At 61.8% G+C, this 26,351-nt stretch overlaps 1 protein-coding gene across 3 annotated transcripts; it reads left to right on the top strand.

The window, feature by feature from the left end:
- Positions 1–1,346: 1,346 nt before the first annotated feature.
- APC2 (APC regulator of WNT signaling pathway 2) lies at positions 1,347–25,600 on the top strand. 3 transcript variants are annotated; one of them, XM_081232298.1, is made up of 16 exons: positions 1,347–1,456; positions 1,753–1,910; positions 8,173–8,331; positions 8,478–8,568; positions 8,697–8,877; positions 9,770–9,878; positions 10,017–10,130; positions 10,778–10,855; positions 11,008–11,106; positions 11,571–11,961; positions 12,474–12,569; positions 16,630–16,769; positions 17,128–17,205; positions 17,350–17,466; positions 18,001–18,215; positions 20,696–25,600. In XM_081232298.1, exons 2-16 carry the CDS (start codon positions 1,857–1,859, stop codon positions 25,593–25,595), a joined length of 6,822 nt encoding a protein of 2,273 aa, XP_081088424.1. In that variant the 5' UTR covers positions 1,347–1,456; positions 1,753–1,856; the 3' UTR covers positions 25,596–25,600. The 3 variants fall into 3 exon arrangements, with proteins under 3 accessions (XP_081088424.1, XP_081088423.1, XP_081088425.1); XM_081232297.1 differs by having other exon boundaries at positions 10,014–10,130; XM_081232299.1 differs by lacking the exons at positions 1,347–1,456; positions 1,753–1,910 and adding an exon at positions 5,382–5,432 and having other exon boundaries at positions 10,014–10,130.
- Positions 25,601–26,351: the final 751 nt, after the last annotated feature.

The raw sequence follows: 26,351 nt of genomic DNA, 5'->3' as shown, positions 1-26,351 counted from the left end.
CAGACTGCGGCGCTCACTGTAGCCGCCAGGTGGCGCCCGAATCTTAGAGCACTGTCGGGGCCCAGGGAGCGAGGCGGGAGTCCTTGTAAACCCGGACGTCCCCGCCCAGCCCTTCTGTCTGGTGGCGGCCCGGGCTCCGCCTTCAGGCCGCGCTACGTTCCTGCTGCTTTGTCCCGTCCCTCCTGAATCTGTCCTGGGCCCCCCATGCCTGCGCGCCATCTCCACCATCTCAGGCAACTCCCTCGCTGGGACTCGGGGCTCTACACCCCTCTCCCACCCCCGTCGGTCAGCTAGCTTCAGAACCTAACTTGGGTCTGCCGCTTCCCACCGCCCCACTGCTACCACCCTGGCCAGCCCTCCACCATCTCCCACCTGGACGTCAATTGAATGCGTGTCAACCTCCTGGGACCTCCCCAGGGTCCGCCGTGGCCCAGGAAGCCCCGCCCCCCGCTGTTCCTCGGCCTCTCCCAACCAGTTCCCACCTCCCAGCCTTCCCACGGGCTCCGCTCTCCGCCGGACGCCCTTCCCGCTGATTCCCGGCACCTGCTTGCGGAGGCTGGCCCTCACCATCCCGGCCACAGTAGCGCCCCTTTTTCTCGCCGCTTGTTCTCTACTCCCCAGGACTTAGCAGAGCTCGTGATAACGCCCCCTCCGCCACCCCCACCGTCCCTTTCCACCCCCCTCCCCCGTCCCTCCCCACCCCACCCCATCCTCCCCATCCCCCACCCCACCCGTCCCGGACGCCCTCAGTCGCCCCGGACCCCGCCTCGTCTCCCGGTACCTCCCACGGCCTGTTCTCCCCGAAGCCGCCAGAGGGCGCTTGTGAGCAGCGAGCGGGGCGCGTCCCCCTACCCCGGCGCTGCACGGCCTGACCCGCCCAGTCCCCTCCTCGTCCTCACCTCCTGCCCCCTCCCTTTGCGCTAGCGGTTGATTCTGCCGGGATGCTCTTCTCTCTTGGGTCACCCCTCAGGTCTCCACTCAAGTGCCCTTCCCAGTAGCCCCCCACGCCCCCCACCTCCCCTGCTGTTTCCTCCTCAGCGCCCACTTCTAGCCAACATGTTCTCCTGTTGACTATCGGTCCCTCTCCCCCCAGTGTCAGCTTCCCACGGGCAGGGGTTTTGACTATTCACTGCATAAGGCCCAGCACGCAGTAGGTGTTTAATAAGTGTTCGGTAAATGACTGAAAGTTGATTTACTTGTGGTGTCGCCCACCAGTCCCCCGCGTGCCCAGCGCCCAGTTCAGAGCCCGGCAAACAGCAGGCGCGCAGCCAACGTTTGCTGAATGACTAATGAACGGAACGCGCGGCCCCGGCCACTGCGGGGACACTGTCCAAGCGGGCAGCCGACTGAGGCCGAAGGGCGGCGCCCCCCTCTGTCCCTTCGAGATCTCCGTCCTCCAGGGGACCCCTCCTACCCCGGGCCCACTTCCCAACACCGGATCGCCTCTCCAGCTCCCGTGAGAGCCCCTTCCTGCTCTTCCCCCGCCCCCAGGGACCCCTCCCGCGCCTCTCTAGGGCTCCCCAACCCCGTTGGACCCCCACCCCTCCCCCCTCCTCCGCTCACGCTGGTCCCCGCCCCCATCTCCCTCACTCGGTATCTCCTCACGCCGCCCCTCCCAAGTCCTCAGTCCCTCGAGACTTCCTTCCCCCGCCCGGGCGGGCCCCCCAGTTCCCCCCTCTTTCGCCCCCTTCGCGTTAGAGTCCCCGCCTGCCCCGCCGTGTGACCCCCCCCTCCTTCCTTTGCTCCGCGCAGGCGCAGGCTTCCCGGCCCGTCCCTCCCACCCCCACCCCCACCCCCACCCCCACCCCAGGCGGCCGAGGGGCGGGGCGCAGACTGATTGAGGCGGCCGCGGCTCCATGGGGCTCCTGGGGCTGCTGAGCCTGCTGCACTCGGCCTTCTTCGGGGACCAGGTAGGGCGCGGGGGTCCCGGCCGCGGGGCGTGGGGTCTGGCCGTGGGCGCGGCTGGGGCGGGAGAGCCGCAGCCCGGAATGGGGTGAGGACCGTGGGAACGGTGGTCGCGGCAGCGGGAGGCGCAAGTGCACGCGCAGGGAATCGCCAAGGGTCTGGGGTCTCGCGCAGTTGCTGTGGAGACCGTTGCCAGGGAAACCGCCTCAGGATGTTCGCAGGGCTGGCAGCCCCTCCCCCGCGCCGCAGCCACAACCCCCCCCCCACCCTCCGGGTTTGCGCAGGCGCGGCCACGCCGGGCCCAGCCTTCTGCCTCCGAGACAGACCCCCGGACCCCTCCTCATTGCGCAGACCAGAAGACTGGCTGCGGCGGGAGGGCTGCGGCGGGGGCGCTGCGGCGGGGAGTCGCTCTGCCGAGGCTCCGCCGTGCGCAGGCGGGTGGGGGACCGTGCCACGCCCTACACCTTTCCAGGCCTCAGTTTCCCCTTCTGGCCACAGAGCGTAGGGCTGACTTAGATGTTCGCCCACGCGGATGTTCATAGTAATATCCATCCCACCGGGCCCGAGCGCTTTGCTGGCCTCCGAAATCTGAATTCTGGGGCTATAATATCCCCTCTTTAAGAGAAACTGAGGCTGGGAGGGTGCAGCGGGGAGCCCAAGGTCACGCCTCGAGCTGGGCTGGAGCCTGAGGGCGGGGCGGAGGCGCCCGCAGAGGGCACAGCCCAGAGGCCGGCGGGAGCTGTCCGCGGTGCTGAAGGGGCCTCCAGCCCGCCCACTCCACGCCCGGGAAACTGAGGCCCAGAACCGTGGTCTGGCGACCCATCCCGGGTCGGGATTCGGGAAAGCGGCCTGGACCAGCCGGCCCCCCCCTCCCCCACCTCCAGTGGCATTCTCTCCTCACCTGTCAGGGCCCTGCCCATTCACCCAGCCTGAGCCCGTCTCTGTGATCTCATGACCACCTGCTGCCTTCCTGCTCCCCTGTCCCCCACCTCCATCCAGCTCCGAGTCGGGGGACGCTCCTGGTTCCGCCCCCAGCCCCTGACACGGCAGAGGCTCAGTGGGGAAGGGGGGGGAATCAAGGGGGCAGAGATGCCCGGGGTCAGGCTCAGAAGGCCCAAGAATGAACCTGTCTGTGTGCCAGGCTCGGGGGGCGTTGTTTTATGGTGGGGATGGGGAGAATCGAGCCCTGTGCGGTAGAGGGAACAGACGATACCAGGGAGGGAGACTGGGAAGAGGCCCCGCACTAGGCCTGGACACCCCGAGATTGGGCCTGGGGTCCTGGGAGGCTCTGAGGGTTCCGAAGGCTGTTGTCTTTCTAGAATTTACAGTGATGCCCCATTCTGGCTGTGGCTCCAAGATTTACAGGGTCAAGGATTTGGGGTGGTGTCAGGGACGTGATGTTCCAGAGGCTTGGGGACAAAGGGCATTTTGCCTTGGGGTCTCAGCCCTCATATGCTCTCAACCTTCCAGGCCCCAGCCCCACCCAGAGTGGTGAGGAACGCCCAGGGAGGGCCTGGTGGGGCTTGCGCATGAACTCAAGCAACGTGCTCCCTGCCCTGAGCCTCAGTTTTCCCCTGTGTATGAGGACAAGACTGGCCATTGGACCCTCCAAGCCCCCTGCCAGCTCTAACGTTCTGGCTGAGGGGCCTGGAGAGCAGTGGCATCTAAGACTGGATGGGGGAGCTGAGGCTTCGTCCCATGGGGGTTGGGGCAGGGATTCTCTAACCACCTTCCAGTGAACAAAATGGGAAACTGAGGCCATGCCCCAGGTCATGCAGGGGAGTCCAGGTGGAGCTGAAGTCGGCCCTGGGCTCTGTCCTCTCCCCGCCCCCATTCCAGCTTTGTCCAGTCTGCCCTGCTCTCCCGTGGTCAGCTCAGCCCCAGGACTCCTCCTGCTCTAAACGCCTCATCAGTTCTCTGGTCCAGCCCCACCGCTGAAGTCCATATGCATTGAGTGGGCTCTGATCTCTCCTGGTTCCAGGCATTGTATGTGTTGTTCCCTCAGCCTGGAATGCTTTTCCCCTCCTTGATCCCATGCCCAACTCTGATTCATGCTGAAGAGGCCCAGCACCGGTGTCCCCTTCTCAGTGCAGCCTTCCCAGCCTCTGGAAAGAGCCCTTCTGCCCATTGCACTCCCTCCCGGGCCCCACAGGCTGGGGGCGGCTGTGTTTGGCTCCGGAGGCTCTGGAACACGCAAGGCCCAAGTTCTTTCGGCGCCCCCAGCATTGTTGTCCCAGGGTGGGACACAAGGGGCCTCCTGCAGCCGGCCCAACAGAAGACACCATGGTGGCCATGGTCCTTGTGTCCTTGGCTGCCCCTCCTGTCCTTCCCTGCACCAGCCCTTACAAAGGCTGCAGCCACCTCCCCATTTTACAGAGGGAGAAACTGAGGGTCTCCAGGTGAACGACTCACCCTGGCCCCCCAGCCAAGAGAAGACAGAGGCAGGCCCCAAACCCATGTCTCCTTTGTCCTTTGGGCAGCAGGCGGCCTGAGCTGCAGCTGCAGATTCGGCCTCTGGGTGTTAAACCCTCAAGTGGCCTCCGGGGACCCACTGACGATCTGAGACTGCTGGGGACGAGTACTCCTGGGAGCCCAGCCCCCTCCCTCCTCTGGCTTCCCTTGTGCGAGGGTTAATTATGGGTCCCACATGGGACAGAGACACAGAGTCAGAGATTCAGAGAATGTAGGAAGGGCCATGGAGTCACGGAGGCACTGACACTCTGCCAGGCAGGGGGACAGGGAGAGATGTAGGGTCCCAGGTGCTCCCCAGCGTGCCTACCCATCCCCCACGCTCACCCCCCATGTCAGCCAGGACGCTCGACGGGGTGGTCCAGCTGGATCCCCAACCCTGGCCTGCCCTGACCCATCGGATCCAGGCCAGGCCGGATCCGTGGGGAGGGGCTTCCTGCCTCGCCCCTGGAGCTTCCCTCCCTCCACCCTAAGGTTCTGATGTAACTAACACCCAAGACTGGATGGCTTACACTCAAATTATGCAGATCCAGCCACTGCAGGTTCTGAAAGGCCATTTCACCCCGGAATGGAGTGGAGGACACAAGGTCATGGTCATTGGGAGGCTCCCTTCCCTAAGGGGGATTCACCCATACACACACGCACACACACAAACACACACACACACACACCGCCAAACCCGCTCGGAGGCTCGGAGGCCTGAAGCCCCGCAGCCGCCGGCGGTCCCCGCCCCGGGCCACCATTGGCTGTTGCCATGGCACCAGCCCATCTTCCCGTGCCGCCATTGGCCGCCGCGCCTGCATCCTGCATCCTCCCCCGCTCGCGGTGGTCTCGCCCAGTGCCCGGAGTGGCGGCGCCGCCTGGCGAGGCCCGGACTGGGCTTTGTCTAACGCGGAGTCCTCGTCCAACCCACCGAAACCCCGGAGCCCTGAAGCCCGCGCCCCGCGGCCGCCCCAGCCCCGAAGGACTGGGAACTTGGGCGGGGCCGGCGTAGCTGCGCGGAGGGAGGAACCCCCAGGCCCTCGGCACCGCAGCCAGCCCAACCCCAGTGAGATAAAGTAAGCGGGCGCCTTCCCTGGGTGGAGGGCAGCGCGGGTGCGGCCTCCGCCTTGCCGGAGTCTCCGTCCTTTTCTCTCTGCCGCGCCTGTAAGCACACAGGCTGGAGCCTCCGTTTCTTCAGGGCGGAGCCAGAGGAGAAACTGTGTCCCAGGGAGGTGGGCGTCTGCGTCGCTGCAGTTGATCCCATGCAAACACCCACTCACAGGTTTCAATACCCAGACCTCCCAGAGTCTTCGGACAAGCCACTGTGTGTCTTAGGGAATGGTGCTGCACCTCTCTGGGTGGCAGCTTAACTAGAGGACGTGCGGCCCCTCACTGTCATTCAGACAAAACCCCTAGCTATTGGTGCTTTCCTATCGGTGCACACATCTCGGATGCGGTCCCCCGAGGCAGCCTGTGGGTGAGGGGCAGGCAGGAGGGAGGAGGTGGCCTTGTGACGATGGCAAGAGTTAGGAGAGGTGCTCCGGGCAGGAGAACTGCATGTGGAATGGCCTGGGGGAAAGAGAGCTGCCGGTGGCAGTGATGTGGGCTGTATGCAGAGGGCTCACAGCTTATGCTGAGGGCACTGGGGAGCCGTGGAGGCATTGGCGCAGGGGAGAAATGGAATCCAACTTGCAACTTTCCCTCTGTCTGTTCATGAAAAGGGGATCGTGGGAGGCCGGGAAGAGGCTGGCGAGGCTGCCCTGGGAGGGGCCAGCTGGGTAGAGCTTGAGGGGCTGGTGGGAGTGTGGTGTTGGGGACTCAGGTTGGAACAGGAGGGAGCCTGATGCATGGCCCTGCTACCAAGTTCAGTCTGATGGGGACGCAGGAGTGACCACTGGGTCACTCCTGTTGGGGGAGTGAAAGGTCTGAGGCTCGGTCTGGGCCATTCCAGAAGAGCCCCTTGGGGGCAGCCTGGGGTGAGGGCCCCAGGAGGGGTCTGGGTTTGCCGAGTGGGAGGGGCATGCACGGGACTAGTGCTTCCCCCTGGCTGGGCATGGCATGGTGGCCTCAGCCAGGACACAGGGTCCCAGCCGGACCCCAGGGATCTTGTCGCAGCGCCAGTGGGTCCTGATCCCCAGCTGGGACCCCCGACTGAGCCTCGGGCAGGATCAGTATCAGAGTAAGAGGGGGGACTGTGGTCCTCAGGCGCCAGCCTCCCCCACCTGACACGCTGTCACCCATGGGACTGTCCTGTCTGCTCCATGACCACCATCCCACCTGGCCCTCTAGTCGGCCCATAAGACAAGCCTGGTAGACCGAGTTCTCCCCATTCCTCAGGTGTGCAAACCGAGGCCTGCAGCGGGGGCGGGGCTTGTGTGCTTCCAGCACTGCCTGGACTTGTGACCACTTCCAGGGCAGTGTGTGGGTCCCAGTCGTGCCTGGTGCGTCCCCCCAGGCTCAGTTTCTCTCTCTGGGAACAGTCGAATGGTGATCCCTGAGGCTCAAGGCTCAGGACTGTGACAAGGTGTCAGATGACAAGGCCAGGCACGCAGTAGGTCCTCTGAGTGGTTAGAATGGATTGATTCCTCCTTGGGGCCGAGCCCCCCCACCCCTACTCCAGGCCCAGCTGTGCCCACAGTGGGTGGGGAGCTCCTGGGGGGAGGAGAGAGAGAATGAGTGAGCGAGTGAAGGAATGGGTGTGCCCCGGTGGTGGAGGGAGAGGGAAGGGGCAGGTGCCCCCCTGTGGGTAGGGGCGGCTGACTGATTTGGGGAGGGGGCTCAGGCGGGCAGGGGGAGGGGGCTCCAGGGAGGAGGTGGCGGAGGGGATGGGCTGCCATTGGTGCATCTCAGACAAAGGCGGAGGGAGGGGGTGAGGGCTGATGGGAAGGGAACAAAGAGGAAAGGGGGGCGGGTGGTGGGACGGCTCGGTCAAGAGGGCCAAGCCAGGGAGGCAAGCCAGGGAGGCAAGCCAGGGAGGAGACACCGGCTAGCTGGACAGAGGGAGGAGGCTGGGCTGTAGCAAGAAGGGCAGACAGACACACAGAGAGCAAGCGGCAGTGGCAGCTCCAGGGGATGGGGGGGCAGGGGCCCCCAGAGGCTCTAGGGATAGACAGAGGGCTGACCGGAGGGGCACCAGGGCCGAGCAGGTAGCTACTCCGGATCCAACCGCTGCTGGAGGGGGTGTCCGGGCTGCAGACCCCCAGGATGACCACGGTGGGTTTGGGTCTGGCTGGCTGGCTGTCCAGCTGCTGGGGCCACCATCAGCCCATCCATCGCTTTCTTAGAACCTTCACGGCGATCTTATTGTCCAGCATCTGGGCCAGCTGGCAGTCTGTCCACCCAGCCTCTGGGCGGCTGTGCTCATTCAGGAGAGGGTCTTGGCTGTCCGTCCATCTGTCTGTTTGTCTCTCTCTCTCTGGCTGTGTGTCTCTGAGCCTGGTGGCATTGGGCTGGTGAGTCCCCCTGCCAGTTTCAACTGTCTGGCTGTCCATCTGTCTAGCCGGCTGTCCGTCTGTGTGTCTAAAAGCCCCACAGTGAGGGCCAGTGTCTGTCTGTATCTTGTCTGTTGGTCAGTTCAGCTGCCTGTCTGCACACCTCTCCGACAGTTCTGTCCCTCTGTCTCCCGTTGTCCCTGCCTATGTCCATCACTCCACCTGCCAGGCCGTCTGTCCCCCAGATTCCCTGGGCCAGCATCATCCCGCCTGCAGCAGTCCACGCCAGCCACCCCTGCCTGAGACCCAACCCAGGGCTGGAACTTAGGTCGAGGGCCACCCCCTACCCAGACCCTCGGATGATCCCTCTCTCCCGTGGGCCCAGGCGCTGCAGGAACTGAAGATGACAAGCTCCGTGGCACCCTACGAGCAGCTGGTGCGGCAGGTGGAGGCCTTGAAGGCCGAGAACAGTCACCTGAGGCAGGAGCTTCGGGATAACTCAAGCCACTTGTCCAAGCTGGAGACAGAAACGTCGGGCATGAAGGTGCGAGGGGAGGCTGGGCGGAGGACGTGGACCCGGGTCACAGGGACAAACACCAGGGTGCTGCGCCCAGGGATGGGCAGGCAGGACAGGGGCATCTCACGGGGGGCTGGACCACCGACCGCTCTCTTTCCGGCCTCCATGTTCAGGAGGTCCTGAAGCACTTGCAGGGCAAGCTGGAGCAGGAGGCCCGCGTGCTGGTGTCCTCGGGGCAGACCGAGGTGCTGGAGCAGCTGAAAGGTGAGGGGCTGGTCTGGGGACCCACCCCCTGCACGTTGGGGCCAACCCTGGTCCGCTTCCTGAGGGAGCTGGGAGGACGGGGGGCAGGGGGCGTGCTGACGTCAGCCTCTCCCTCTGCACCCATCCAGCCCTGCAGATGGACATCACCAGCCTGTACAACCTCAAGTTCCAGCCCCCGGCTCTGGTCCCCGAGCCTACTGCCCGGACCCCCGAGGGAAGCCCGGTGCACAGCTCTGGGCCCTCCAAGGACAGCTTTGGGGAGCTGAGCCGGGCCACCATCCAGCTGCTGGAGGAACTGGACCGGGAACGGTGAGATGGCGGGGAACCTTGTCACAGGCAGTGGTCACAAGGTTCCAGTGGTCACAAGGCTCCACCTACCTCATGAGCCCCCCTGCCCGCTCCCTGCCCCATCCCCATGTGGCGCCTCAGCCCCCTTTCCTGGCCTAACTGACCTCAGCTGGAGGACAAGGGCAGGGGGGTGGCGTTCCTGGCAGAGGGGAAGGCTCCTGGGTGACGTCCCCAGGGGTCCTAGACACACAAGCGTCACCAGGGACAGGGCTGTGTCCAGTGCCAGGGCTCACAGTCAGGCCTGGAGCCAGAGAGACTCAAGGCAGCCTTTGTGGAGAAAGGGCTGCGGCCCAAGAAACCTGGGCCTGAGGCCAGAAGAAGGAGGCAGGGTCTGGGTGCCTAGCTCAGCTCAGCTGCGTTGTGTGGGGTCAGACAGGGAAGTTCTGGAGCAGCCTGGAGTTAAGTCCATGCTTTGCTGTCTGACCTCAAGCAAGAACCCTAGCCCCTGCCAGCCTCAGACTTCTGCTCTGTAAAATGGGAATAGCAGGGTCTCCTCACAGGGTGTGAAGAGGGAGACTCTACTGCACCTGGAGCAATCTGAGCCTGAAGTTTGCCCTGTGTAGGCTAGAGGGAGATTAGCCGGTGTTCGAGAGGTGTTAGAACAGCCTCCTCAGAGCCTTTCTCCGACGACCAAAATTTACAAAGGAGTTACCTTTTTTACTTCCAAATAATTTCTGCACTCCATCCCCACCCCAGTGCCGGGGGCACCACGGGCGAGACTTTGCCACATTACCTATCAAACTTGGCACCCAGTAAGCACCCCACAAGTGATTACAAAAATCAGGGTAAACAAACACATGTGGCAACGGCTCCCGCTCTGTGAGCCCGCATCCACCGACCGGCCCTCCTCCAGGTGTTTTCTGTTGAATGAGATCGAGAAGGAGGAGAAGGAGAAGCTCTGGTATTACTCGCAGCTGCAGGGCCTATCCAAGCGCCTGGACGAACTCCCGCACGTGGAGACGGTGAGCGCGCGGAGCTGCCCGGGGTTTTGCAGTGCCCCGCCCCGCCCCGCCCATGGCGGGGGGCGGAGCGGAGGCCCAGCCCTCGCCCGGGTATCGCCCCCCCTCAACTCACCGAGGCCCGCCCGCCCCTCCCAGCAGTTCTCGATGCAGATGGATCTGATCCGGCAGCAGCTGGAGTTCGAAGCCCAGCACATCCGCTCGCTGATGGAGGAGCGCTTCGGCACCTCGGATGAGATGGTGCAGCGGGCGCAGGTGCGGCTGGGGCGGAGCCTGGGCGGAGCCCTGCACCAGCGGGAGGATCAGAGCGCAGATACTGTTGTGGGAGGAGCGCAGATGTTAATGGGCGGGGTTATATGCCTGCGGGCGAATCAGAGGACAGAGACTCCTGCGGGTGGGGCCTGACGTCGGAAGCGAAGCCAGAGTTAGAGCTGGGTGTGAGCGGAGCCATAGGGGCCTTAGCGCAGAGCCCGGCTCAGAGGACAGAGTCCCAGAACGATAGGGAGGGGGCGACCAGTGCGAGGAACCGAGTCTGAACAAGACTTGGGCGTTGACAGTCAAATGGCGGCACCAAGTCAGAAAATAGGTGGGTCCGGAGGGATGGCTTGGGGTTTAAGTTGTGGGCGGGGCCAGAGCCTGGGCTTGAGGGTTGGGCCTTGGGTGGGACCAGGAAGTGATGGAGTCAGATAATTTGGGGCGGGGGTCGAGAGTGGGTGGGCCATATCCAGGAGGAGGCGTGGTCAGAGCCTAGGGTGGGGTTTGGGCAATGGATGGGGCCAAACCAGGGACTGGGCGGAGTCAGCGTAGAGCAGGATTTGGACTGGGGACGGGGCCGTATTGGGAGTGTGGGCGGAGTCGGAGCCGGGGTCGGATTTCCTCAGTGTGCCCTTTCTCCCACGCAGATCCGTGCTTCCCGCCTGGAGCAGATCGACAAGGAATTGCTGTCGGCGCAGGACCGGGTGCAACAGACCGAGCCCCAGGTACCAGGAGGAGCGGAGTCAGAGCCCTAGTGGGGACCCCCAGGCCCTGCCCAGGGTTCAGGAATCCGTCTGCGGCCCCCGCCACATCGTCGCCTGGGCGCTTTTTGGGGTGCCTCTGGGCGGAACCCGCAGGCCTGGCGTTCTCCCCACAGGCCTTGCTGGCAGTGAAGTCGATGCCGATGGATGAGGACCCAGAGGCCGAGGTCCCCACGCACCCTGAGGATGGTGCCCCTCAGCCGGGCAACAGCAAGGTGAGGGAAGTCCGGGGGGTGGGGGATGCTGAGAGGCGGGGTCGGGGCAGTGGCGGCCGGCTGGGTTGGGATACACAGGGAAGTGGATCCTGCATCCCTGCTGCATTTGAAGGCCCCTCCCTCTCCAGGCCTCCATAAAGCAGCCCCAGGTGAGGGTCACCCTGAGTTGGAGTGAGTCGGGAGGTTGGGTTGTGGTGCGGAGCCTGGCATGGTCATGGGCTGGGGGCATCTCTGGGGGGAGAGAGAGAGGGAGGGAGAGAGAGGGAGAGAGAGAGAGAGAGAGAGAGTGTGTGTGTGTGTTGCTCCCCGGGAGGACGCAGGGTGAGGGTAGTGGGGTGAGCAAGAGATTCTCCTGGGCTGAGGTCATAGGACTCCCATCCGTTTAGGGGGAGTGCAGCTGGGCCCGGCTGGGGCCAGGTGAGCCAGGCGGGGCTCCGCACCCTGACATCTCGTGCCTCTCGCAGGTGGAGGTGGTCTTCTGGCTGCTGTCCATGCTGGCGACGCGTGACCAGGAGGACACGGCACGGACGCTGCTCGCCATGTCCAGCTCACCTGAGAGCTGCGTGGCCATGCGCCGCTCGGGCTGCCTGCCGCTGCTGCTGCAGATCCTGCACGGCACCGAGGCCGGGACTGGGGGTCGCAACGGGACCCCAGGGGCACCGGGAGCCAAGGATGCGCGCATGCGCGCCAACGCAGCGCTGCACAACATCGTCTTCTCCCAGCCGGACCAGGGTCTGGCGCGCAAGGAAATGCGCGTCCTGCACGTGCTCGAGCAGATCCGTGCCTACTGTGAGACCTGCTGGGACTGGCTGCAGGCCCGGGACGGTGGGCCCGAGGGTGGCGGCGCCGGCGGCGGTGAGTGAGCAAGCAGCTTCTGTGCGCTGGGCGGCAGCCTGGGCTCCCCGGGTGCCAGGGCAGCACCACTGGCAGTGACAGCGGCCTCTGGCCTTTGCCGGGCACCTGCTCTGTGCCACGCGCCGGCTGAGGCCTCCTGGGAACCTGTGAAGACACACTGGCAAAGGGATAGCCACAAGGTGGATGCTCAAGAAATGGTCGTTGATTGAACGGATCGATTGTAGTTAACCCTCGACAGACGGGGGCAGAGTTTGAGATTCCTAGCTGCTGGGGCCGCCTGCAAAGTTAGTATCAGACGCTAAGCACCAGGCTGGGTGAGGCAGGCGCCCCCCCACCCTTGTTCACTTCAGAGGGGCCGCTCTGGGGGTGACCCCGCACGCCTGGCAGGCAGCACTTTGTAAAGCTCCAGGTCTTGGCAGGTCTGCAGGGTGGAGACTGCAGGGAGGGGTGGGGACCCACCAGGCGACATTCCCTTAAGTGGAAGGGCTCTGACCCGGTCCCCTTGCCCACAGCCCCGGTCCCCATCGAGCCACAGATCTGCCAGGCCACCTGCGCCGTGATGAAGCTGTCCTTCGACGAGGAATACCGCCGCGCCATGAACGAGCTGGGTGAGTGCCCCTCGCCACCCCCACGAGCTGGAGCTACCCCCGATCTGGCCGGCCTCCGGGCCTCACCCAGCGTAGGGCAGGTTCTCGGCACTAGTGGTCCTGGGGCTCAGAGAACGGGAGAGGCCGGGAAGCCAGGAGAAAGGGTGAATCGGAGCTACTGGGTGGTCGAGGCAGAGCGACCCTGTGAGGTTTTAGGTTTGGGAGTACTACAGCATCTTTTCTGCATAAAAGTAATCAAAACATGGGGAAAGGAAATATCAAGAGCCAAACGAGGCACTACTTCTCACCCGGCAGATGGTCAAAGCACTCAAAAGGTTCTGTAGGGTCTCACGTGGTCCGGCCACATAGACTCGGGTGCTTGAAACCCAATGGGGGGGTGGGAGGGAGCGCCCAGGCGCAGCCTTTCCGGGGGCGCATCTGGAGTGGCCGACATTTTACAAGAGGGCACAGGTCTGGAGTCCTTCCTCCACCAGCCGGTCCAGGGACGCCTGGAGGTTACCAAGCTCCTTCCAAGAGGCCTGCACACTCACTGCTATGTTGATAATGCCACGAAGATGCGATCTGCCTTTTTCACTTTTGTGCGCATGTGTGTTCAGAGGGGTTTTCCAGGCACTCCTACTCTGAGGACCGCTGGGCTGTGCGTTCTGGGGTTAAAAGATTTGTTTTCATTTCTAGTGTGGTAAATATTTTTTGTTTATTGAAGTATAGTTGATTTACAATGTTGTGTTAGTTTCAGGTGTAAAGGGATGCAGTTATATATATTCTTTTCCATTGTGGTTTATCACAGGATATTGAATATGGTTCCCTGTGCTCTGCAGTAGGACCTTGTTGTTTATCCATCCTGTCTATAATGGCTTACATCTGCTGACCCCAGCTTCCCACTCCATCCCTCCCCCAAACCCCTCCCCCTTGGCAACCATAAGTCTGTTCTCTGTGTCCATGAGTCTGTTTCTGTTTTATAGATAAGTTCGTGTCATATTTTAGATGCCACATGAGTGATATCATATGGTATTTGTCTTTGTCTGACTTACTTTACTTAGTATGATAATCTCTGGGTTCATCCATGTTGCTGCAAATGGCATTATTTCATTCTTTTTTAAGGCCAAGTAATATTCCATTGTATCTATATATACACCACATTTTCTTTATCCATTCACCTGTCAACGGATATTTAGGTTGCTTCCATGTCTTGGCTATTGTAAATGGTGCTGCTATGAACACAGGGGTGCATGTATCTTTTCAAATTATAGTTTTGTCCGGGTATATGCTCAGGAGTGGGATTGCTGGATCATATGGTAATTCTATTTTTAATTGTTTAAGGAACCTCCATACTGTTCTCCATAATGGCTGCACCAACTTACATCCCCACCAACAGTGTAGGAGGCTTCCCTTTTCTGCACACCCTCTCCAGCATTCGTTATCTGTAGATGTTTTAACGATGGCCATTCTGACGGGTGTGAGGTGGTAGCTCACTGTAGTTTTGATTTGCGTTTCTCTAAGAATTAGTGACATCGAGCATCTTTCCACGTGCCTGTTGGCCACCTGTATGTCTTCTTTGGAGAAATGTCTATTTAGGTCTTCGGCCCATGTTTCGATTGGGATGTTTGTTTAGTTGTTGGTGGCAGTATGGTAACTATGGAGCTGTAATCCAAGTGAACCCTTTGGGGTCCTCGGAACAATGTTCAGCGTGTACAGGGGTCCTGAGATGAAACTGCTGGCATGTCACGGGTGCCTGTCAGTCAGGCAAGGGATGCATGATGAGCTGAGTGGCTCATCCAGTGAAAGTGCCCCATGCAGTTCAGTTCAACCTCTTTTTCCCTATTGTTATTTTTTTCCTTTGTGTGCGTTCCTGGGAGTGGAGTTTCCAGATTAAGAAGCAAAAAGGCTTTGGAAGCTCCCCCACTCCAACTTATAATTACATATTTAAACATTTTTAAATTTTATTTTAATTTTGTTTTGGGCCACGCTGCAGAGCTTACGGGACCTTAGTTCCCCAATCAGGGATTGAACCCGGGCCCTCAGCAGCGGAAGCACCAAGTCCTAACCACTGGACCGCCAGGGAATTCCCTCAACATTTTTTTAAACTGTGGTAAATTATATGTAACATAAAATTTACTGTCTTAACCATTTTTAATCTTGTCTTCCCAAACTGAAACTCTGTCCCCATTAACCACTCAGCACCCCCTCTCCCTCCCCAGCCCCTGGCAACCACGAACCCATGCTCTGTGTTTGTGGATCTGCCTGTTCTGGACATTTCCCATCAATGGAATGACACACTCTGTGTCTGGCTTCTCTCACTGAGCATCGTGTTCTCAGGGTCCATCCATGTGATAGCGAGGGTCAGGGCTTCACCCCTTTTCGTGGCTGAGGGATGTCGCCGTGTGTGGAGGGACACGGTGTGTTTCTCCATCATCTGGTGATGGACACTCGGGCTGTTTTCACCTTCTGCCTGTTGTGACTCGTGCTGCTGTGCACACACACGTACAGGTTCGCTTTGGAAGTTTGTAGGTTTGTGTTGCTAAGCCCCTTCCCCAGGGTGGTCCCCACTGGTGTGCTCTTCAGGAAAACTGCCTCATCGGTCCCGGGTCCTGAGGACAATCCTGTTGCTGAACCAGGGGGAAGGGCTGCATGTGTTTGGGTTCCTGCAGGTTCTTTCCCTTCTGCTCCTGCTGACCATTTACTCTTTAAAATATATATATATATATATATATATATATATATATATATATATATATATATTTTTATTTATTTATTGATTGATTGATTGATTTATTGATTGATTTATTGATTTATTGATTTATTTATTTATTTATTTATTTATTTATTTGGCTGCACCAGGTCTTAGTTGCAGCATGCAGAATCTTTTTTTTTTTTTAACTAAAAAAATTTTTTTGGCTGCGTTGTGGTCTTCGTTGCTGCGCACAGGCTTTCTCTAGTGCAGCAAGCAGGGGCTGCTCTTCGTTGTGGTGCACGGGCTTCTCATTGCGGTGGCTTCTCTTGTTGCGGAGCCCAGGCTCTAGGCGCGCGGGCTTCAGTAGTTGTGGCACGTGGGCTCAGTAGTTGTGGCTCGTGGGCTGTAGAGTGCAGGCTCAGTAGTTATGGCACATGGACTTAGTTGCTCCACGGCATGTGGGATCTTCCCAGACCAGGGCTCGAACCCATGTCCCCTGCACTGGCAGGTGGATTCTTAACCACTGCACCACCAGGTAAGTCCCCATGCAGAATCTTTTAGTTGGGGCATGCAGGCTTTTAGTTGCAGCATGTGGGATCTAGTTCCCTGACCATGAATCGAACCCCGGGCGCCTCTTGCTTTAGAAGCACGGAGTCTTAACCACTGGATACCAGGGAAGTCCCGACCATTTACTCTTTGTAAAGTGAGAACCCAGTTGTCCTAGTGAGTAAAGAACTGTGTGTGCAGGAACCTCCCTGGCGGTACAGTGGTTAGGATTCCAAGCTTCCACTGCAGGGGCCGCGGGTTTGATCCCTGGTTGGGGAACTAAGATCCCACATGCTGCGTGGCATGGCCAAAAAATTAAAAAAGAAAAAAAGGGAAAAAATCGTGTGTGGGGGCCATCAGCAGTGGCTCCTGAGCACACGCCGTCCGGTCCGTCCTGGGGACGCAGTGGGGCGGCCACCAGCCTTGCCCTCAGCGGCTTGCTGGCTAATGGTTTGGGAGCTTCTCATCTGGGGAGTTGGGGGCTTCCCTGAGTAAGTCACTCTTGAGCAGAAGGGGACCCAGGAAACTGGGCGAACAGTGGGACAGAGCATCCCGGGCAGAGGGAACAGCATGTGCAAAGGCCCGGCAGCCGGACGAAGTGTGACTGGGGGCTGAGGGCAGAAAAGAGGTGGGCGTGAAGGCACAGGCCACCCAGGGGGCTGGGCCAGCCAGGCAGAAGGCTGCCTGGAGGAGGTGTCCTCAGAGTTGGGCTTCAAAGGTGGGCTCGAGGAGAGCAGATCGGAGGGAGGGGAGGGTGTATAGGTGGAGTGAGCTGCGCGGGCAGAGGCTGGGAGGTGGGCGGGGGGGGGCCCACCTGCCCCCAGCCCTGCCGTGTCTGCACAGGTGGGCTGCAGGCCGTGGCGGAATTACTGCAGGTCGACTATGAGATGCACAAGATGACCCGGGACCCTCTCAACCTGGCTCTGCGCCGATACGCCGGCATGACCCTTACCAACCTAACCTTCGGGGACGTTGCCAACAAGGTGCCTGGGTGGGCCGGCGGGCGGGCCAGCATCACCCAGGCTAAGCCCCACTGGCCTCCTCCCCGCCTCGAAGCAGCACTGAGAGGTGGGAACAGGCGGGGAGACTGAGGCCCGGGGTCCAGGCCGCCATCCTCTTGACCCCTCTGCTGCTGCCTGTGGAGCGGAGGCCTCGGGGCCTGGACAGGGTGTCTGCGCCTGCCTGAGCCTGTGTCCTCATCAGAGCAACAGGGCGTGTGCTCTCCCTCCCCTGTGGTGGTGAAGATGGGGGGTGGGGTTCGAGCTCTAGCACATAGTAGGGCTCAGTCAACGTGGGAGGTGCCCCCCCCCGCCATGGCATGACTCCTGTGTCACCCCACAGGCTGCACTGTGCGCCCGCCGGGGCTGCATGGAGGCCATCGTGGCCCAGCTGGCGTCCGAGAGTGAGGAGCTGCACCAGGTACCCGGGGGGCTGCAGTGCTGCCGGGGGTGGGGGGCGTTCCCTGGGCTCTGCCACCTGCCGTCGTGGGGCCTGCGGGTGGGCCCTGCGAGCCACCCTGGAAGCCGGGCCCAGGTCCACACGGCCTACCCTGCACTCGCCCAGGTGGTGTCCAGCATCCTGCGCAACCTGTCCTGGAGAGCGGACATCAACAGCAAGAAGGTGCTGAGGGAGGTGGGCAGCATGACGGCCCTGATGCAGTGCGTCCTGCGAGCCTCCAAGGTGGGCACCGGGTGGGGTGGTGGGGGCCACGGCTGCGGAGTGCCAGCCACGTGGCCGGGAGGCACTGGCAGCAGGTGGTGACTTCGCCACCTTGGGGGGAAGTCAAGCCAGACGGACAACCCGCCACCTGGCAGCGGGTCCAGGCCAGGGTCTTCCAACCCAAAAGATGTTGCCGTGGCCGGTTGTGTTACTTTTTTGTGTGTGTGTGGTACGCGGGCCTCTCACTGTTGTGGCCTCTCCCGTTGCGGAGCACAGGCTCCGGACGCGCAGGCTCAGCAGCCATGGCTCACGGGCCCAGCCGCTCCGCGGCATGTGGGATCTCCTTGGACCGGGGCACGAACCTGCGTCCCCTGCATCGGCAGGCGGACTCTCAACCACTGTGCCACCAGGGAAGCCACTAGTTGTGTTACTTTTGACTTCTACTCGAAGAAGCATTTGGGTGCCTGGTGTCGGCACCTCGAGGGAGAGGGCCCGGGGGTGGGCGGGGCTGGGGCCCCCACCGCTGACCCCCTCCTGCTCCTGCCCCGCGCCCAGGAGTCCACCCTGAAGAGTGTGCTCAGCGCCCTGTGGAACCTCTCAGCGCACAGCACGGAGAACAAGGCCGCCATCTGCCAGGTGGACGGTGCCCTGGGCTTCCTGGTCAGCACACTGACCTACAAGTGCCAGAGCAACTCGCTGGCCATCATTGAAAGTGGAGGCGGCATCCTGCGCAACGTGTCCAGCCTCATCGCCACCCGTGAGGACTACAGGTCAGCTGGGGGCGCAGGGGAGGGCGCTGGGCGGGTGGAGCCTGGGAGCAGCTGGCGTGGGGCTGGCGGCTCCCCCTCTGCACTGAACCACGGGGAGCCTCACCTCGTCCTCCTGCGAATGGGTTGGCCCGATGCATCCCTGGTCGCTGACTGTTTTTAGTATAAATACATCCCCAATACTGCCTGGGATATACTCATACCACATTTTAAATTAACTTAGTAAAAATATATGTAGCATTCTAAGTCATTTTTTTTTTTTTTTTTTGCGGTACGCGGGCCTCTTACTGTTGTGGCCTCTCCCGTTGCAGAGCACAGGCTCCGGACGCGCAGGCTCAGCGGCCATGGCTCACGGGCCCAACCGCTCTGCGGTGTGTGGGATCTTCCCAGACCGGGGCACAAACCCGCGTCCCCTGCATCGGCAGGCGGACTCTCAACCACTGCGCCACCAGGGAAGCCCTCTAAGTCATATTAATAATGCTTGTTCTTTTTCAAACTATTATGCACTAAGTAGTAAACAATGCTTATTCTTCATTAACATAAATATTAACTTCTTACTAGGTAACGTTAACAGTAAGTAATGCTTCTAATGTATGAAAATACGTAACCGTTAAAAAGTATAAGTAAAAAAAAAGTAAAAAAAAAAAAAAAAAAAAGTATAAGTATAGGGGCTTCCCTGGTGGCGCAGTGGTTGAGAGTCCGCCTGCCGATGCAGGGGAAACGGGTTTGTGCTCCGGTCCGGGAAAATCCCACATGCTGCCGAGTGGCTGGGCCCGTGAGCCATGGCTGCTGGGCCTGCGCGGCCAGAGCCTGTGCTCCGCAACGGAAGAGGCCACAACAGTGAGAGGCGGCCCGCGTACCGGAAAAAAAAAAAAAAAAAAAAAGTATAAGTATATCCCAAATAATGCATGGGATATACTTGCACTAAAGATTTTACCAATTAAAATAAAACATTAATTTATTAATAATGCTAATAAACAATATTTAGATTTCTGTTTACTTTAAAAGTACTATCTTTAGTATAAATACATCCCTAACACTGCACATGATATACCTGTACTAAATTAACTTAGTAAAAATATACATAACTTTCTAAATAATATTAATAATAAATACATGTTCTTTATTAAAATATTATTCACTAAGCAATATTAATAAATAAAACAATGCTTATTCTTCATTAACATATTTATTACCTACTAGGTAACATTAATAATAAGTAATACTTCTAATGAATGAAAATACATAGCTATTAAAAAGTATAAGTATATCCCAAATATTGCTTGGGATATACTGAATTTTAAATTAATTTATTAAAAATAAAAATGCAGAGCTTCCCTGGTGGTGCAGTGGTTGAGAGTCCGCCTGCCGATGCGGGGGATGCAGGTTCGTGCCCCAGTCTGGGAGATCCCACATGCCGCAGAGTGGCTGGGCCTGTGAGCCATGGCTGCTGAGCCTGCGCATCCAGAGCCTGTGCTCTGCAACGGGAGAGGCCACAACAGTGAGAGGCACACGTACCGCAAAAAAAAAAAAAAAAAGCATTATTTTATAAATAATAGTAAAAATGTATTCTTTATTAAAATAAAATTATTTAATACTACTAATAAATAATGCTTCAGATGTATGAAAACACGTAACTTTTAAAAAGCATATCCTAAATACTGCATGGGATATGCTTGTGCTAAAGACTTTATCAATTAAAATAAAACATTAATTTACTAATAATTAACAAACAATACTTAGATTTTTGTTTTCTTTTAAAAACACTATCCCCGAATGTTGCATGGGAGATACTTGTGCTAAAGATCTTACCATGTAAAATAAAACATTTATTTACTAGTAATGCCAATAATTAAGAAACAATACTTAGTATTTTTAAAAGCAAACAGAAATCTGTCTTTAGTATATCCCAAATATCACAAGATTTAGGTGCCCTAAAATGAGTTATACTATACACCACTATACATAAAATAGGTAATCAACAGGACCTACTGTGTAGCACAGGGAACTCCAATCAATAATAGTCTGTAATAACCTAAATGGGAAAAGAATCTGAAAAAGAACGGATATATGTATATGTATAACTGAATCACTTAGCTGTACACCTGAAAGTAACACAACACTGTAAATCAGCTGTACTCGAATGTAAAATAAAAATTAAAGAAATAAAATGAGATGGTTTTAATGAAATTTCATTTTAAAAAGTAATATTAACACATTAGTATTGTTTCATAAATAGTTTGTTGACATTAATAAATGAAAGCTTTCACACAAGTACAGTGCATTCAATATTTGGGACATGCTTTTACTAAAAATATATCCCTTCCTTTGAAATGCAAAGTTACCTGGGCACCTTCTGTTTTGACTTGCCCCACGTGGCCACGGTCCTGTCAGCGGGCACGTGGCCGGTGGGCTGGGGTCCATGCTGGGCAGGGGGCCTGACGCACCCCTCCCGCCCCTCCTCACCCCTCGGGCCCCCGCAGGCAGGTGCTGCGGGACCACAACTGCCTGCAGACGCTGCTGCAGCACCTGACGTCGCACAGCCTGACCATCGTGAGCAACGCATGCGGCACGCTCTGGAACCTGTCGGCCCGCAGCGCCGGTGACCAGGAGCTGCTGTGGGACCTGGGCGCTGTGGGCATGCTGCGCAACCTGGTGCACTCCAAGCACAAGATGATCGCCATGGGCAGCGCCGCTGCCCTGCGCAACCTGCTGGCCCACCGGCCCACCAAGTACCAGGCGGCGGCTACCGCCGTCTCCCCCGGCGCCTGTGCGCCCAGCCTGTACGTGCGCAAGCAGCGGGCGCTGGAGGCCGCGCTAGACGCGCGGCACCTGGCGCAGGCGCTCGACCACCTGGAGAAGCAGGGCCTGCCCGAGGCTGAGGCTGCCTCCAAGAAGCCGCTGCCGCCCCTGCGCCACCTGGACGGCCTGGCCCAGGACTACGCTTCCGACTCAGGCTGCTTCGATGATGACGACGCACCCTCCCTGGCCACTGCTGCTGCCGCCACTGCTGAGCCCGCCAGCCCCGCCGTGCTGCCCCTCTTCCTGGGCAGCCCCTTCCTGCAGGGCCAGGCGCTGGCCCGCGCCCCGCCCGCCCGCCGGGGCGGCCTGGAGTCCGAGAAGGAGGCCGGCGGGGAGGCAGCTGTTGCAGCCAGGGCCAAGGCCAAGCTGGCACTGGCAGTGGCACGCATCGACAGGCTGGTGGAGGACATCTCGGCCCTGCACACCTCATCCGATGACAGCTTCAGCCTCAGCTCTGGGGATCCTGGGCAGGAGGCCCCGCGGGAGGGCCGCGCACACTCCTGCTCCCCTTGCCGGGGGCCCGAGGCGGGGCGGCGAGAGGCCGGCGGCCGGGCTCACCCGCTGCTGCGGCTCAAGGCAGCCCACGCCAGCCTCTCCAACGACAGTCTTAACAGCGGCAGCACCAGCGACGGGCACTGTCCCCGTGAGCACTCGCAGCCCTGCTCGCTGGCCGCGCTGGCCGAGCATTGCGAGGGACCCCTGTGCGGCCGGGCGCGGCCCAGCCGGCTTGACCTCAACCTGCCCAGCGGCCAGGTTGAGCCCAAGGCCCGGGACACCGCGGCCACAGATGCGCGCGTGTGCACCATCAAGCTGTCACCCACCTACCAGCATGTGCCACTGCTTGAGGGCACCGCCAGAGCGGGCGCAGGGTCCCTGGCCCCCAGAGCCCGGAAACAGGCCTGGCTGGCCGCAGAGGACCTGAGCAAGGTGCCCGAGAAGCTGGCGGCAGAGAAGGCGCCCCTCTGCCTGTCCCGCTGCAGCTCCCTGTCCTCACTGTCCTCGGCTGGCCGCCCAGGGCCCAGTGAGGCCGGGGACCTGGACGACAGCGACTTGTCCCTGGAGGGGCTGGAGGAGGCCGGCCCCAGCGAGGCCGGGCTGGACGGGGCTTGGCAGGGGCCGGGGGCCGCCTCCCTGCCCATGGCCATCCCGGTGCCTCAGCGGGGCCGGGGCCTGGGGGTGGAGGATGCCACACCATCCAGCTCGTCTGAGAACTGCGTGCAGGAGACGCCGCTGGTGCTGAGCCGCTGCAGCTCGGTCAGCTCACTGGGCAGCTTCGAGAGCCCATCCATTGCCAGCTCTGTCGCCAGCGACCCGTGCAGCGGGCTGGGCAGTGGTACAGTCAGCCCCAGCGAGCTGCCCGACAGCCCTGGGCAGACCATGCCACCGAGCCGCAGCAAGACGCCCCCGCCGGCCCCCGCGCCGCCGGGTGAGCGTGAGGTCACCCAGTTCAGCCTGCAGTGGGAGAGCTACGTGAAGCGCTTCCTGGACATCGCCGACTGCCGGGAACGCTGCCGGCTGCCGTCCGAGCTGGACGCAGGCAGCGTGCGCTTCACTGTGGAGAAGCCCGACGAGAACTTCTCATGTGCTTCCAGCCTGAGCGCGCTGGCCCTGCACGAGCTCTACGTGCAGAAGGACGTGGAGCTGCGGCTGCTGCCCCCGGCCTGCCCTGAGCGCAGCAGTGCGGGAGGCGTGGGCCCCGGGCACCGCCGGCGGGATGAGGCTGGCGGCCGCCTCGAAGGGCCAACATCCACCGACCGGGACCTGGAGCTGCTGCGCGAGTGCCTGGGTGGGTCCGTGCCCGCCCGGCTCCGCAAGGTGGCCTCGGCGCTGGTGCCTGGCCACCGCACCCTGCCCGTGCCTGTCTATATGCTGGTGCCCGCCCCAGCACGGGAGGATGAGTCCTGCACCGATTCGGCCGAGGGCACACCGGTCACCTTCTCTAGCGCCACCTCCCTCAGTGAGGAGACACTGCAGGGACCCCCCCGGGACGGCGGGCCTGCGCAGGGGCAGAAGGCTGCGGGCTGTGCCGCCCCCACCAGGCAGCCCGCCGGGCACCGGCACAGGGTGGGGGGCACGGGCCGGAGCACAGAGCAGCCCCGGAGCACAGAGCAGCCCCGAGGGGCCGGCAGGAGCCGTGCAGGGCTGGAGCTGCCCCTCTGCCGGCCCCCGAGCGCCTGCAGGGACAGGGACAGCTCCCGCCCGGGCCGGGTGCGTGGGGAAGGGGCCCTGCAGTCTCTGTGCCTCACGACGCCGACCGAGGAGGCAGTGTACTGCTTCTACGGCAACGATTCAGACGAGGAGCCGTCCGCAGCAGCGGTGGTGGTACCCCCGCAGCGGGCATCTGCGATCCCCCGCGCGGTGAAGAGGGAGTTCCCGGCTGGTGGCAGGAAGGAGGTGCAGGCTGTGCCCAAGGTCGCTGCGCCCAAGGTCGCTGCGCCCAAGGTTGCGCTGCCCGCCCGGACCCAGCCCAGCCTCATCGCTGATGAGACGCCACCATGCTACTCCCTGAGCTCCTCCGCCAGCTCCCTGAGTGAGCCTGAGCCCTTTGAGCGCGCGGACAGCCGGCCCCGAGCCCGCGAGCCAGGGGTCACCAAGAACCCAGGCCCCAGGGGCAGGCGGGACGGCGCCCCCCGCCCGCGGGCTGAGGCAGAGCTGCTCCGGCGCTGCACTGGCTCAGCCGTGCCCAGGCGCCGGCCCCAGGTGTCTGGCCCAGGGTGCCGCCAGTCCAGAGCGGTGCAGCAGGAGAAGAGGCCAGCAGAGGGGCCCCGGGAGCACAGTGAGGAGGCGGCGGGCTCGGACCACGCCTCAGACCTGGACAGCGTCGAGTGGCGCGCCATCCAGGAGGGGGCCAACTCCATCGTCACGTGGCTACACCAGGCAGCGGCGGCGGCCACCTGCGAGGCCTCCTCCGAGTCCGACTCCGTGCTGTCCTTTGCCTCAGGGCGGTCGGTGGGCGCCACCCTGCAGCCTCCCCTGCACAGGAAGGGGCTACGGCCAAGGGCAGAGGGCCAGGCGGGCAGTGCCATGCAACCAGAGAAACGGGACAGGGCTCTGGCCCAGCGCAGCGGTGGCCTGGAGAAGCCACGTGGCACTCAGAAGGCCGCGTCCGGGGTGCCAGCCGTGCTCCGGGGACGGACGGTGATCTACATGCCCAGCCCAGCCACCCGGGCCCAGCCCAAAGGTGCCCCTGGGCCCCGCAGTGTGCCAAGAAAGACGGGAGCCCGAAGTCCAGTGCAGCCAGCAGCCCCCGCCAAAATCCCCGGCCCGGGGCAGCAGCGGTCTCGAAGCCTGCACCGACCCGGCAAGATCTCGGAGCTGGCAGCGCTGAGCCCCCCTCAGAGGAGCGCCACACCACCTGCCCGCCTCGCCAAGACCCCCTCATCGAGCTCCTCCCAGACCTCCCCGGCCTCACAGCCTCTGCCGAGGAGGTCACCCCCGGCCGCCCAGGCCGCAGGACCCCTGCCCAGCCCCGGGGCCTCCCCCACAACCAAGACTCCCGCTCGGGCCCTGCTGGCCAAGCAGCACAAGACACAGAAGTCGCCCGTGCGGATCCCCTTCATGCAGAGGCCCAATAGGCGGGGGCCGCCACCCCTGGCCAGGGCAGCCCCAGAGCCAGGTCCAAGGGCCCGAGGGGGCCGCCCAGGGCTGGTGCGTGTGGCCTCCGCCCGCTCCAGCGGCAGCGAGGCCTCTGACCGCTCCGGTTTCCGGCGGCAGCTGACCTTCATCAAGGAGTCACCGGGCCTGCTGCGCCGCCGACGCACTGAACTGTCCGCCGACGAGGCCGCCACCCCGGCTGCCCAGGCCGGCCTGCCCCGCCGCGGCCGGCCTGCGCTACCCGCCGTCTTCCTATGCTCCTCGCGCTGTGATGAGCTGCGGGCGCCCCCCCGGCAGGCTCCCGCCCCCCAGCGCCCCCCCACGGCCCGGCCCGGCCTGGGCGAGCGGCCACCCCGGCGCACCAGCTCTGAGAGCCCATCTCGCCTGCCGGTCCGCACGCCGGCCGCCCGGCCCGAGACAGTCAAGCGCCACGCCTCCCTGCCTCACATCAGTGTGGCCCGCGGGCCCGACGCCCCCGCCCCTGGGCCTGTGGCGGACAACACGCCCCGCAGCAGCACCGGGGAGGCCGCACCGGGCACCACGTGGCGTCGCATCCGGGACGAGGACGTCCCACATATCCTGCGGAGCACACTGCCCCCCCGCGCCCTGCCCCTGTTGGGCTCCTCACCGGAGGACGGCCCCACAGGCCCTCCGCAGCGCAAGACCAGCGACGCCGTGGTCCAGACCGAGGACTTCGCGGCTGCCAAGACCAACTCGAGCACGTCCCCGAGCCTGGAGAGCTGGGCAACCCCACAGGCCATGACCGGCGGCGCCCCCTCCCTTCTCCTCGGCAGCGACGTGGACGGGCCGGGCCCCGCCAAGGCGCCCGCCCCCGGCCCCTTCGTCCCCGCCAGCCGACACGGTTCCCCCAGCCGCTCCGCCCGCGTCCCCCCCTTCAACTACGTGCCCAGCCCCATGGTGGCAGCCACCACTGACTCTGCCGTGGAGAAAGCCCCCGCCCCTGTCCCTACCGGCCTCCTGGGATAGTGGCCGGGGCTGGCCTTCCAGAACGTCCTCTCCCGGTCCAGGGCCGTCTGGCTGCCCCGAGGGTGGTCCCAGCACCCGCCTGCCCACCCGGGCCCCCGCCCTCTGAGCCTCTGCCCTGCCCGTACGGGCCCCACCCTCACTGCGTAGACGCTTGCTTCCGTGCCCAGGGGGCTCCGCAAGGAAAGTGAGCTGCAGGGTGGACCTTGCGTCCCCGCCAGGGGGCGCCCACGAGGGCGCCGTCCCAGCCTGGCCCCTACGCGGAGACCACCCTCCTGGCTGGGGCTGTCCTCGGCAGTGCCCTCCTGGGCTCCTGACCCCACCGGGCCCAGCATCAGCACCACACCCCCACCCCTCCCCTCCGGGGAGCCGTAGGGAGGTGACAGTTCCCGCCCGCCGACGTGGGGGACGGGAGCCTGCCAGCTGGGAGCAGCGGCAGGCAACTGTGGCAAGAGCAGGCGCAGCAGGAAGCCTGTAATTCCGGGCAAGGCTGAGTAATTTGTTCACCAGGGCTTAGCCGGTTCGCCTGCCTGTTCAGCCTCAGCGGGGGGCACGGGGGAGGGGCGTGGTTGAGCCTCACAGAAAGGCAGCCCCACCCGAGACGGCGAGCGTAGGGAGCCTGGAGCACCCCTGGACTGGCCGGGGGTGGTCTGGACACAGCACCCCCGCAACCTCGTAAGGAACAAGGAGAGGCAGGCGTGCAGCGAGGGCTCTGGCAGAGGCGGGCGGGGCACCGAGGGGAGGCCGGGGCCCGGCTGA

Source organism: Mesoplodon bidens (genome assembly GCF_964165515.1).
Source record: "Mesoplodon bidens genome assembly, chromosome: 4".
In the NCBI taxonomy this organism is placed as follows: Eukaryota; Metazoa; Chordata; class Mammalia; order Artiodactyla; family Ziphiidae; genus Mesoplodon; species Mesoplodon bidens.
This window is presented reverse-complemented; position numbering and strand designations above follow the sequence as displayed.

Bases quoted from the DNA above. Each gene is read 5' to 3' on its own strand.
- APC2 (XM_081232297.1), top strand. From the start codon at position 1,857: ATGGGGCTCCTGGGGCTGCTGAGCCTGCTGCACTCGGCCTTCTTCGGG. The intron at 17,467-18,000 runs GTGGGCACCGGG...CCCCGCGCCCAG, and splicing joins GCGTCCTGCGAGCCTCCAAG to GAGTCCACCCTGAAGAGTGT. The intron at 18,216-20,695 runs GTCAGCTGGGGG...GGGCCCCCGCAG, and splicing joins GCCACCCGTGAGGACTACAG to GCAGGTGCTGCGGGACCACA.